This window comes from Drosophila erecta, unplaced genomic scaffold (genome assembly GCF_003286155.1).
Source record: "Drosophila erecta strain 14021-0224.00,06,07 unplaced genomic scaffold, DereRS2 tig00000055-arrow-pilon, whole genome shotgun sequence".
Lineage (NCBI taxonomy): Eukaryota > Metazoa > Arthropoda > Insecta > Diptera > Drosophilidae > Drosophila > Drosophila erecta.
The window spans coordinates 10,646,937-10,659,429 of record NW_020825200.1 but is presented as its reverse complement, the minus strand read 5'-3'; the positions used below and the strand labels follow the sequence as shown (position 1 = coordinate 10,659,429).

The 12,493-nt window shown below is 45.9% G+C and overlaps 3 protein-coding genes across 3 annotated transcripts; 1 reads left to right on the top strand and 2 right to left on the bottom strand.

Moving 5' to 3' along the window:
• The first annotated feature begins 372 nt into the window (after positions 1-372).
• On the top strand, positions 373-1,537 carry LOC6541181 (transcription factor E4F1). The gene is made up of 2 exons (XM_001969314.3): positions 373-623; positions 677-1,537. The coding sequence occupies exons 1-2, from the start codon at positions 498-500 to the stop codon at positions 1,514-1,516; spliced, it is 966 nt and encodes a 321-aa protein (XP_001969350.1). The 5' UTR covers positions 373-497; the 3' UTR covers positions 1,517-1,537.
• Positions 1,538-1,539: 2 nt separating this feature from the next.
• On the bottom strand, positions 1,540-2,588 carry LOC6541613 (alpha-ketoglutarate-dependent dioxygenase alkB homolog 4). Its single transcript, XM_001969313.3, has 2 exons — positions 1,799-2,588; positions 1,540-1,743 (listed from the first exon to the last, which is right to left on the bottom strand). Exons 1-2 carry the CDS (start codon positions 2,521-2,523, stop codon positions 1,554-1,556), a joined length of 915 nt encoding a protein of 304 aa, XP_001969349.1. The 5' UTR covers positions 2,524-2,588; the 3' UTR covers positions 1,540-1,553.
• Positions 2,589-3,088: 500 nt separating this feature from the next.
• LOC6542810 (inositol-trisphosphate 3-kinase homolog) lies at positions 3,089-9,055 on the bottom strand. Its single transcript, XM_001969312.3, has 4 exons — positions 8,276-9,055; positions 4,562-4,690; positions 4,109-4,218; positions 3,089-3,995 (listed from the first exon to the last, which is right to left on the bottom strand). The coding sequence occupies exons 1-4, from the start codon at positions 8,543-8,545 to the stop codon at positions 3,176-3,178; spliced, it is 1,329 nt and encodes a 442-aa protein (XP_001969348.1). The 5' UTR covers positions 8,546-9,055; the 3' UTR covers positions 3,089-3,175.
• Between the last annotated feature and the right edge of the window lie 3,438 nt (positions 9,056-12,493).

Sequence of the window (12,493 nt, the reverse complement as noted above, 5' to 3'; positions counted from 1 at the left end):
GCAATTCTCTAAAAATCTGCATTCCAATTTAGAAATTCATTATATTTTAATTTTTTTGTAATATTCTTGATGTTATGATGCTGTAGAAGTTCCAAAAAAATAAAAAATGACCCAAAGCTGAAGTTCTCAACTCCATAACTCAACTTATCTCTATCTGCTTTTGAAGTGGAATACCTCTAAATATTTCTGTCGCAATTAAGAAAATTTTTGTAATTTAATTTTTTTGTAATTTTGTAAGTTTGTTTCCAAATGTGCCCACTCCAACGCCCACAAACCGCTCAAGACTGTCACGCCCACAACTTTTTTGTTGTGGTATTTTTTCAGTTATTGTAAATTTCCATTGATTAAAAATACTAAAATATATACATGCTTACCACAAATTCTAGGGTTCATAACTGAACAGTATTTAGCCACACTATTGTTTACATGTTTTCATTTCCTTGAATTTATATTACATTATATTTATATTTACATTGCATTAAATCAATAATATACCCATGGACCTGCGTAAACTGTGCCGTATTTGCTTCGTGGACAGCGCCTCGGTGGATATACGGGAGCACAGGAGCAGCGGCAGCTCGGATCAGACGGTCCTCGAGTTGATAGAGGCCATGTTCGGCAGGGTAGGACTTTCGAAATGGCTTGAACAATAATGCATACGATAAATATTCCACAGAACATAGCGCTTAATCTTACTGAGGAGCTACCCATGATCTGTGATGGTTGCCTGGGAGATTGCCTGCAGCAGTACGCCTTTTTCAGGAAGCTAAAGTTCGCCAATCAGCAGCTACTGCAGCTCTACAACGAGGCGGAGGTAGAAATGTGCCAGGTTGAGAAGCACCCAAAGGACGAACAGCCGGAAAACCAGGCTGATGAGGAATACGAGATGCTGGAGGAATTTGTACCTCTAGATTATGTAGTTCCAGAGCCCGAACATCCTACAGAAAGAAGAGAAACGAGGAGAAGATGGAATAGCGGTGCAAAACCCTCTCAAAGGCTGGCCAACCAAGATTCACTGATTGTCTCCGAGTTCCTGCCTGCCTCCACAGCCCAACCACGTCTGGATTTATCCGACTCTCAGCTTAAACAACTTCAGTCTCCAGCATACGAGATGCGCACCGTGGACTATGCGGCCGTCGAACTGAAACACTACAACCTGGACGAGTACAACGAGGCTAATCGCCTGCTGGACGTGGAGCCCAGTGGCAGCCAGGCCATCTACAAGTGCCAGTACTGCCCACTGGCTTACGCCTCGCCCCAGTATCTGAAAACCCATGTGCGCAATTCTCACGTCTGCAAGTACTGCACCACCGCCTTTGCCAAGGTTCGCGATCTCAATGAGCACATCCGGCACAAGCACTCGCAACACCAGTGCGTCGTCTGCTCCAACAACTTTAGCACCAGCAGCAATCTGAGGGCTCATTTGAAGAAAATTCATGGAGTTCAACTGCCCGCACAGGTGGCACTGCTGGATTACAGGCCAGCCAGTCAGGATCGGGATAGTCCTCGCACCTAATAAAGTTAATATAACATAGTTACATTGATCTTCTTTGCTAGTTTATTTGCCAAAATATGTGGGACTTTTCTCGGACAGGATCCCCCTTTTGGATATCTTCTCCATTGATGTACATGGGCGTAAACTCCCGGTAGGCAACACACACGCGGCGTTCCTGGACATCCTCGCGGAGCACGGAATGCTCAAACTGGTACCTCGCTGGTCCATACAAAACTATCAAGGAAAGACTAAAACGCAGAAATAGTAAATCAACACGGAAAAGTGGACAATAGTTCCACTTACTTTGGCATAGGGATGCGCAGCACCTTGCCCTCGAAACTGGCAAGTTGGTCCTCATTCAACAGCGGCGCCAGCAGTTCATCCTCGTAGCTAGCCACCAAGTCCAAGTTATACTTGCCCGGTGGTTGGACTTCGAAGGGCGTCAGCGTGAGCACGGCGTCGCCGAGGCAGTTGACAGTCACCACTCGCTCTCCCCAAATCCAGCAATCGTCCACGTGCGGATCTATGCTGGCTCCTTTGCTGGGCTCGTACTCCAGGGAGCACTGTTCGATGGTCTGAAAGCCACGAAGCAGGGGAACCTCTTCGAAGCGCCGCTGCACGTATTCCGTTGTCCTGGGGAATCCTGCAAAAGATCCCAAACGCAGCTTGCGCTTTTTGAAGTTAGTCTTGGGTCCGAAGTTCTGTTTCCGCCTGCCGCTCTGCGAGATGTCCCATGGCAGGTCATCCAGGTCGGCTATCAGTCGGGAGCCCTCCTCCGCACTGAGGAATTTCTCCTGCACCAGGATGCCCGGCAGTGGAAGGCCCTCGTCCTTTTTGTGATGTTCATGATCCTTTTGGACTTTAGTGGTATCCCAACCCGGCTGCAGAAGATCGCACTGGATGCAGTAGGACCAGGCTTCCAGTTGCTGGAACTGCTCCTGCAGCGAGGGCTTCGCTATCTGAAAGTCCTGTTCGCAGCTTAAGCAGGTGCGCACACCCTTGCAACCACAAGGACGAATTGTATTCATCCTACGACGAATTGCGCAAAAACACGTTAATAACAATGGCCAGTGTGACCGAATGTCCGAAATATACCGGTAGTTGGTCTTTTTACAAGATACCAATCGCAGCGAAATACACGCTGTAAACTATAACAGGTCTGTTAGCGAAAAATTGGCGGTCTGTTTGAATTCACAGTCAGTTGATATTGTACTAAGAATAGGATTTCGTTTTTATCTAGACATAAAAATAAGTTTCCCATTCAAGGCTTATCTTCAAAATTGTTCACTTTAATGTATTTACACATCACCTTTCTGCCGATTTTCCACTTACAAGAATTCAAACGAAAAGCTTCACTTTCTTAAGATATTTTATTTTTTGTGTTTAGATTTCAATTGCTTTGCACAAATACTTAGTTTAAACCTGTTTCAATCAAACAAATGCTGCTTGGTGATCAATACTAATCGTTATTTTTCTTCCAGCTAGTCTTACAATTTCTAACCGAGCTGACTCCCGATATTTCCAATATGGAACAAGGCGGTAATATAGGTTGGAGCTCAGCCCGGGCGATGCGGTGAATCCTCTTCTCTTATCTCACTTTCTATCTGTACAAATGGAGCTTGGGTGATCAGTCTTTTGGTGCAGATCCAGCTGCAGGTGCAATCGATCCGTGTCCATCCATTAGATTTTCAGGCAGCTGCGATTGGAACCACAGCGGGCGTATACCTCCTCGAAGGAGCGGATGAGCTCGTCCATTCCGCGAAGCAGACCCTCCTCGCGGTTTCCCGGCGTCCAGGCACTTCGATGGTCCACCCTCACCTGCGGCGGCAGCTCACGGCATTTGGCGAAGTCAATTAGCCAAACGCCAACGCGATCGTCATCGTAGACGATGAAGATGCTGGAGCCAATGATCTCGTGGCGGGCGAAGAAGGACGACTGCTCGATGACCAGGCGCATGTGCTTCAGTCGCTTCAGCAGCTCCTTTTGCACGGAACGGCGAGCGGCCAAAAACTGTTCAATGGTCTGGGCAATCTGCTCGCTGCTCCGGCAGGTCTTTAAATCCTTAACTGGAGGTCGTCCGCGCAAACGCAGTGCCTCGATCCGGAATCCCTTGGATTGCGAGGAGGATAGGGACTCCCGGAAAGTCATGTACCGCAGCTTGGTGATCGCTCGTGCCTCGTGTTCCGCAGCCGTGACAGCTCCAGCATCCACGGCGATCATCTTCTGGTAGAGATCCGGTCTGAGCGTCGCGTTGCTGACCTCCGATTCGAGGAAGGTGCGGCTGCCCATCTTGATGTCCATCACACACGGATCCCGGAAGCCGGACAGCAGATCCTGCAGTTCAATGAAGTACTGCGATTGCATCTCCTGTATTCCAAAGTAGGCGGGCACTATCTGAGCGGTCTGTGGTTCCTTGCAGATCAATCGGTAGGCATGTACTTCGCTATCCTCCAGTCCTGAGATCCGTTTGCGCACTATTCCAGTCGATGTGGGAACAATGCTGGAAAAAAGAATAATACGAGCAGTTAGTAATTGAACTAATATAATGCTGATGCTGAGGGGTGATAAAATTGTTGTTTCCTAAAATTTCGAAATACATTCTAAGATTCTTACCTTTCTGGGTGCCCGGAAAGCTGCATCCAGCCCTGTGGCTTCGCCTGCGTGTGGGCCTGTTGATGCTGGAGAAGATGTGGCGTGGCTGGGGCACTCAGCTCTAGGGCATTCTGGAAACAAAAGGAGAAATGATCTTAGTAAAAGAGAACAAGAAATACACATTCATTGATAAATTGCAGTTATCGCGGCCGCGAACGGGTTTGCCTCGATCTTTTTCGCCAGAGGAGAACATTACTGTCCGCCGGGGGCGATTATAAATAATCAAACGAATTTTATTTGCCAGTCGAAGGGCCACGCCCAACTCGCAGCCTCGTAAACGTGAAATTTATGCAGGCAGACCCGCCAGGCCAACCGATCGCACATTGTCCGAGGCTCCTGACCAGGAAGCGCTCCGGTGGAAAGTTTCTGGCCAATTGACACGACGCGAGTGTGTAAACAACTTGGGGTACTTACAATGGCCAAGAACTTGAGCAGGGACATCTGAGCCGGATCCTGGGACTGGATGTGATTCTTCTGGGCCTGGGCCGCTCTTTGGATACTCAAATAGTCGGCCAAGTTGTCGCAGTTCTCATTGGGAATCCGCTGTAACAAAAGGAAAATAATAAATTAGTTAGTTTGTGAAAGAAGGTGACACAAAATACTTAGCAGTGCATTGCATTTTGTGACTCACGAAGGCGTTAATTAATTATTCAAGCCGCATGCCCGAGTGCATGGGTAAATGGCGAAAAATTCTAGGCGGCCCGTTTTGTTTATGCTTATATAAAAATGCGAAGCCACTTGATGGGTCGTCGTGTGTGGTTTACGACCGAGATCCCCGGCACTGCCGTGTCCCTAATGAGGCACTTAGTATGCAAAGCTGACGTTTGTTTTTGTTTGCTGTTTGCTGCCTATGCGAATTGAGCCATAAGCATTGGCCATAACAAATAACGACCTGTCAGCGTAGAAGGCGATCCGAATCAATGCGTTCTGTTCTGATCAGAACCAATGCGATACAATCCGATACAATCCGAAGCGATCCTCACTCCGCTGCTTTGATTAATTGACTAATTAAGGCAAATGCCGCGAAACTTGTTTGGCCCGCCCATCTTATATGGCCGCCTATCTGCTTCTGCTCTTGTTTTCCGTCGCTATCTCCCCACTATTATCGTATCTTAACTGGCCAGATAACACTGCGTATTCTTAAGCAGTTCGCTTACCAACGGTCGTAATCTTGGGCTAATAGCATTGCTCCGATGGATCGAGCGATCTTTACGTAAGTGGGCAAATTTGCATATGTGGCACAAATTCGTCACGCGTTCCATTTCAGGGCGCTGGAGGGGCGGAAAAGGGGTGGATGGTGGTGGATGGCCCCACAGTGAACACCCGTTGCCAGGGTCATCGCTCCTTATCAGCGTTGTATGGTATGATCTTGGTCTTATCATTTTGCGGCAGTTAGCGCTGGGCAAATGTTTGTTCTAAAGGGTGCAAATACACTGGCTTAACTACTAAATCCCCACAGATATGGGTGAGAGATAATGAATGGCGACCAACGCGATGATTACGATTATGATAATTTCAGAATCGCCTTTGAATGTGAAATTCGGCTAACGGCGCCTAAAATTGTAATTTCTAAGACCTGTTTTGGTCCTATGCGATTGGCCTCTCTGCTCGAATTTCCATACTGATGGCTAACCAAAAAGACCCCCTATTATGTATTAATTAGGCACTAATAAGATGTCACATTCGTTTGCGGTGGAGCGCGCACCGCCTATCAAATTCCAATGATCAATATTCGAGGTTCGTTGGATCGTTGGATCGTGTCGTCAGCACTGACCTTTATCGAGAGTTACATGTTACGCTTTGGAGTTAACGGGGATTTAATTATAGCTTCGATCGGAATAATCGACGTCAGAGTCTTGTATTCATTGACTACTTGTTTTACAACTGCATTTACTACAGATTGCCAGCGAGCCCATTAAATAGTCCGTATTCGCACATTTTTGCACGTACACCACCTGGTGGAAATTAGCACATGGGCATTCAATTGGATTAGAGTTCAGTGCGTCATGCTGTGGGAGAATAGGGGCCCTATTACTTCACTTTTATATGTTATTACATGTTTAATTATCTCATCACCTGGACAGTGTTCACTCGTGTGTAATACATTGTAAGGGAAAACCTCGGCGAAATCACTTCTGACAGATGAAAAGTTAAAACCGCAATGTGAACAAAACAATAATTAACTTCAACTCTGACATCGGCTAACAAAAAAAAGTTACAGCACTTTTCGCTTGAGCGACTCGATTCGATTCGCATTCATTTGAGTTCAAATTCGAGATCGAGCTCTGAGGATCTGAGCGATTTCAGCCACATCGTTATTTTTAGACTGTTTTTTTTTTTTCTATATTCCGGCGTTTAACTAAGCCCACAGTTTAGTAGTGTTTATTTATGACTACTTAACATTTTCTATAGCCGCCGGACGAACGTGTTAACCGACAGAAACAAAATAGCAACGAAAAAATTAAAGCACCAAAGAGGCAAATGGAAAAATAAAAATTTGCTCAAATAAATTTATGCGCGTGACGTCAGGGCGCTTTGGCTGAGCTGTTAATCAACCTGCCGAATTAATTTTTTTTTTTTTAACTGTCTTAATTTAAGGTTCTTGGTCTTGTAGGGGTTCACCCTAGGTTCGGGTCCATCCTAACCCCGAAGAGGGCTGGTTGCTTTTGACCCTGAACCTGCAGCATGCAACATGAAGCCTGTTTTTCAGGATCCCCAACTCGGTGGGCGTGACTCAGGTGCAGCAGCCTTCGCAGGTTTTCTAGAACACAACCCTGACATTATAATACAATACCGAGACGTAGCCAAGAAATTGGCCCAGACCGTCAGGGGGGGTTTCTTTGATATATCGATAGTCTCGGTCCGTCGGGAGGTTTATTTGCATTGACGTCAATGCGACGAAGAGGGGACCAGGGGCTCCTCTGATAAAGGGAAGGGTGGCAGATGTGGCTAAAGGGGGTTCAAACCAGTTGGCTTAAAAAAATTAACAACCCATCAGCAGAGGGTTAGAGATCCGTGTCCCAGGGCCAAAATCTATCCGAGAACCGGGACCTTACGCTCTTTGAGCACCACCATCATTCTAAGTCGCAGTTCTAGTGGCTGGCAGGTTGGTCATGAGTAACCGTTAGTCGGAGGAGAACCGGATTCGAAATGCGTCAATATGAATAACGTCTTGTTCCCTTTGCTGCACTCATCACCGCTTACACGAAAATCCACGTGAATCACTGTGCGAAAGTTCGGGATTCAGCGCGAATTCGAGTCAATGAAATGGGCAACATAATTAAGATGACGACGGGTTCGGGGAATAACCGTGGTTTTATATTCAGAAACTAGATTAGTAGCCCCAAGCCCGATATCCGTGCCTCTAATGACCTTCGCTCCGCTCGCAAGCCTTGATCTTAGAGCAGCTCAAAATGAAAATGGCCGAAATAAACCGATAATAGCTGAGGCCGTTAAGAGTGTGGGCCGCTGCACTTGACACTTGGAACGATCAAGAGTGCTCGCAGTGATCACACTGAGAAAAAAGATGTCAATAAACCCCTGAAAGCAACAATCACTGAGTAAAATAAGGACTTGACTGTCTGAAAAGGGGAAGATGAATCTCTCGTCTTTGTCAACGTCTTTGTCAATTGTCTTTAATGAAACGGAATCGAAATGAATCGATTCGATTGTCCACGGGCGGACAAGCCAAGTGTCCACATCTCAATCTGCTGGTGATGTGTAATCATAACTGGCCGTGTCCGGCTGAGTTACGCTCAGGGGCCTCATTTGAGGCTTTAATTAGCGCAGACTCGTAGTAGTAGTATGCAAATTGGCGTTACGTGGATTATTGGAATTCCAGGCCGCCCTGCGATCTCCCACACTCTGTTTGCCATTCGCATATTTGGGGTGGTGAGTGGTGACTGGGTGGGACCCACAGATGTTTCAACAATGTGTCCACAGTCCACAACAAACAGACGTCATTCACGACCCGGAGTCGGAGTTTACCACTGTCTTACTTGTATTTATTTTTTTTTTTTTTGGTCACTTTCTCTGCAAGTTGGCTTTCTACGCGGATGTGGATGCGTTGCCCCAATCCTCATTGACGTCACAATCGCTTACAAGCTTTCTTTTCTTTCGGCTACTTACCTCGTTATTGTTGTTCGATTGCTGCTGCTGCTGCTGTTGCTCCACTTCCAACATCATGGCGCTGCGCTGCTTGGAGGGAGCACTCGTGTCCAGGGCAATCAGCTTCCATAGCTGCTTGAGTCCGATGTTGTCGATGCAGGAGAAGCGCAGCTTCTCATTGGACCAGGCCATCGTGGAGCGACTTCTCGAGGAGCTGGTCGACTTGGAGGAGGCCTTCTTCTCTGGCTTGGCTTGAATGGGCCGTTGGAGCACCGTAGAAGTCATAGTCATTCGGTTTGTGTTCGGTTGCGCACCGGGTTTCACTTGGCTGGAATCACTTGGATTCGACTATACAATATATTGTAGATTTGCACGGTTTGCGATTTTATGCTCGCCACATTTGCATTCTGACTCCAAGTCTCGGATTCTCAATATATGTATGTGAGTACTTCGTATTTCCTATTCAAAACTGCGTTCTCGTTTCACTTCACTTGCACTGTGCCGCCTTCCACATGGGAACTTCGCTATCTTTATCTAAGTGCGCTTTGTTTTTGCACATTTATCTTTATCGCTCGCTCCGTTGGGAACTGTATATATAGCACTGACGATCGCGTCAAATCGAATTGAATCGGTCGGCGGTGGATCCGGCGAGAAACGTGGCGTTACGTGGTCTGGCTGCTCTGGATGGCGACTAACTGGTTTCGCCATATGGCAGCCAGTTTTGTGATCATCGCATCGGCAATTGTCGCCGCTCGTTCGGCTCTCGGCAGTTTCACGAAGCCCTCTCTGGGAGCTGGAGTGCCGGAGAGTTACGTGGGGCATCCTCTCTGGGGAGCACTGATCGCGAGCGGTGGAGAGAGTCCAGAGAGGGTGGGGCTACACTCGCCGAAGTTGATCGAATTAGTCTTCTGGATATCTCGGGAATGAGCTGCTGGGAGCGATTTAGAAAAGTAGGAGGGATTATATCTTAATGCACAAATATATATAGCGTTAATCACAGCGCAATTATAACAAGATCGCAAAGCATTATTTATATTCGCATTAAAATAATAAATGACTTAAAATAAAATAATAAATGACTCCACGTGCCCTCTTGCAGAATTCATTTGAGAATAGATCAATGCCTATGAAGCTATTGATAGTAACTATTTTAAATTGAATTTATTTTTAATAATACTGTTGAGTAATTGAGTAATTTATATAATAAGCTATCAAGTTAATGTAGTAATACAACAGCTGTTTATTTCTACCTTATTCTATCATTCTAGTAAGCAAATTACTAAAGATTGGTAAAAACCCAAACCTACCCTACCTTCGTCACTTGGAACAAATTCGATTGAATGTATGTAAATGTCATGATGATTTTGCCTATTTTGAGATTAATCCATAGTGAACAATATAGTAAACAAGGAATTCCAAATGCCTCGATCGTCATTCCGACACATTTCTAATCCAGAGGGCTCGTCGAAGTGCGATCACAACTATTGTTTACTAAGAATTTCACATGGCAAAGAAAGGGAAAACAACCGAAAGCGAATACATTAGAGCTGGCGGAGATCGTAGGATCCTAGAAAGAAAACAACATTAGATTTGTGCTTTTGCGGTGCGCAAAAGAGCGATCTTGGACCCCAAGAAGCAGACAGATGGCGCCATCTAAGGTCAGACATTGAACCGCCTCAACTTCTTTTATCTGAGCTGTTGTTGAACTTGGCGAAATTCCCGGACCCATCTGCAATGCAAATCCGACCAACTGCGCAATGCCTCGGGATCGGGGATTATGCAAACTGTCGTCGAAATCTGCGCCAATTTTGCGCAGAACCATTGAGTTCATGGCCAACGCCGTGGCATATGCGCATATTTATTGGGGATTTCGGTACAGATCCAATGCCCAACACCCTATACCCAACACCAGTCCCAGTTCCAGTTCCAATCCCATCGAGATGCGTGCGTCAGTCTGGGTCTGAGTGACATACAAACCCCGAGTTCGAGTTGCATTTCTGCCCCTTCTGCCCCCTGGAGTCCTCCTCCTGCGGCTCACATGGCAACTGCGTCAGTGGACGGACAGCAGTCGTCAGTTGTCGCAGGCCTCGTCATTGTAATGCAAAGCCATCATATGCTAATTGCTTGGGAAACTGCCTCGAAATGCATTGAACTTTTCGTCTGCAGGCGGCAACGTGGCGTATGAGTAACAATAGTTTCCCGGGCACGTGATCAACCGGCCAGGAGCCATTTCCCAAGAACACCAGTCTCGCTACACACAGAAGTGATTAAAACTAATTCGAGACTGGCTGACCGCACTTGGCAATTATAGTGATCGATAAAAGCTAGGAAAGTCCGTGACGAACAACGCTGCACAACAAGAACGAGAACAACAAGTAATAATCCTTTGGGAAGCTACATTTAGGTGGAACTCAATCGAATCGTGGTAATCCAGTTAATCGTAGAAAACGCAATTTTCAGCTTAGCTTGATTTTATCATAAATGAAGCGTAACTAATCGAACCAAAGTGGAAGATCATAATACTGGGCAGAACACCAAGGTTATTCGACACCCCTTTGGAATTTCAGCCCCTCGCCACACTGCATTGAATTGCCGGGGCTGCACTTCAATTAAGTGCCTCGCATCTCGATTCAAACGGCACTTCCCACTTGAGTGAATAATCTCAGAGTTCCCAACTTAAAGGCAGTCCATCTGGAAAACCCAGCCAGACCCTGATCAAGATCGTAGGCCTGACGTCAAACGCCACATTTGCGTGAATTTTCTTTGTCACGATCGGGGATCCGACGACTAAGGCGACACTGGAGGTGAAGGGATGCGGATGGGCATCTGCACGCACCAGTGGACAAGAGCGGCAGACAAAGAACCCATCCAGATGGCAGATGCTCCCAGTCCAGGCCAACCCAGGAACAAAAAAAAAAGGGAAGGGAAGGAAAACCAAGATGCCACCAATGCAGACGGACTTTTGTACTCCGTCACCCAGTGTGTGTTGTTTCGCATTTTGCCCCGGCGATTGACGCACTTGGTTGTCTTGTCACTTGACTTTTTTAATCTCGCGACTTTATCGTAGCTGACTGGACGGGCTCAGCTCAGAATCGGATTCGAATTCAGATTCAGATTCAGATGCGGCATCGGATTCGGATTCGGAATCGGAATCGGATTCGACAGCGGAATCGTTCGTCATACATAAGTGTAACTTAATATTGCGCTCAGGTAGCTCCGCTGACTTCTCTTCCTCGTGTTTGGATTTCAATCATACTCGCACTCCACAGAATGTTTGCTATAGTTTTGTTGTTTGCTTTTTTGTATCTTCTGTATTTTTCTGTTTATTTTTTGTTACCACTTTTTGTTCTTTTTGGCCAGACGTAGCAGTCGCTGGCTATTAAATTATAGCTCAATGACTTTCCTGACGTCACAGTATTAAGCCCAGCCAACGAAACCAGCGAAGCGCCGAAAAAAGCGTTCCTCATTAACATGTTCTCCATGTGGGTGTGTTTGCACTGGTAGTCGCCGATCTGGGCATATAGTATTATATTTTCTATATTTCTATAGGTGTGCGCGGCTAGAGGGAAACACAGACGCCAGCTTGGCGCCGCTCAAACAATTAAACTGCTCAGCTGGGAAATTAAAAATAAATTTCAAATTAGAAATGTCCAGCTGTGAGTTACGTTTGCTGGGTAGCTAGCTGGTAAGGATTTCTCAAGATCAATCACGCTCACCTACCTGTATTTCCGAGTATCGCCTTGGGAATTTCAAATAATTTGATTTGGTAATCAACACGTCTACAGATTTTAATTCTTTGCGAGAGCAACGAACTTGCTTTTCTTTATTTTCAAAGTTTCGAACTCGATATTTAAGTTTCTGAAGTGTCCTTCAAAGTATCGGTGCTCAAAAGTGAAGTGTGTGTTAACCATACGTCGATATCTTTGCAGAATGTTTCATATGCTTCGAGCGTTTCCCATTCTATATTTGTTTGAATATACTTTCGAAAAATATCGAAAAAAACGTGTAAGCTGAGTGTTTAACCAGCTGCAGTTATTCCCAGTTGTACAATATGCGGTTTCCCCGTCTAAAAATAATGGTAAAGATACCAATAGGCCAATTGTTGGAAAAGTACCAAATAACCAATATAATACAGAACTTTTAGGCAGTCAAACGTTTTGATCTCAAAGTGGAGCATAAATAAACGTAATTTATTACGTTGTTGATTACGTGTGGAATATATCTTAATTACGTTGTCGG

Excerpts from the sequence above, each read along its gene's own strand:
- LOC6541181 (XM_001969314.3), top strand. The coding sequence starts at position 498 with ATGGACCTGCGTAAACTGTGCCGTATTTGCTTCGTGGACAGCGCCTCG. Across the intron at positions 624-676 it reads TAGAGGCCATGTTCGGCAGG|AACATAGCGCTTAATCTTAC; the intron begins GTAGGACTTTCG and ends AATATTCCACAG.
- LOC6541613 (XM_001969313.3), bottom strand. The coding sequence starts at position 2,523 with ATGAATACAATTCGTCCTTGTGGTTGCAAGGGTGTGCGCACCTGCTTA. Across the intron at positions 1,744-1,798 it reads CTGCGCATCCCTATGCCAAA|TCTTTCCTTGATAGTTTTGT; the intron begins GTAAGTGGAACT and ends TCTGCGTTTTAG.
- LOC6542810 (XM_001969312.3), bottom strand. The coding sequence starts at position 8,545 with ATGACTATGACTTCTACGGTGCTCCAACGGCCCATTCAAGCCAAGCCA. Across the intron at positions 4,691-8,275 it reads AATCGAACAACAATAACGAG|CGGATTCCCAATGAGAACTG; the intron begins GTAAGTAGCCGA and ends CTTTTGTTACAG. Across the intron at positions 3,996-4,108 it reads CTTTCCGGGCACCCAGAAAG|CATTGTTCCCACATCGACTG; the intron begins GTAAGAATCTTA and ends TCTTTTTTCCAG.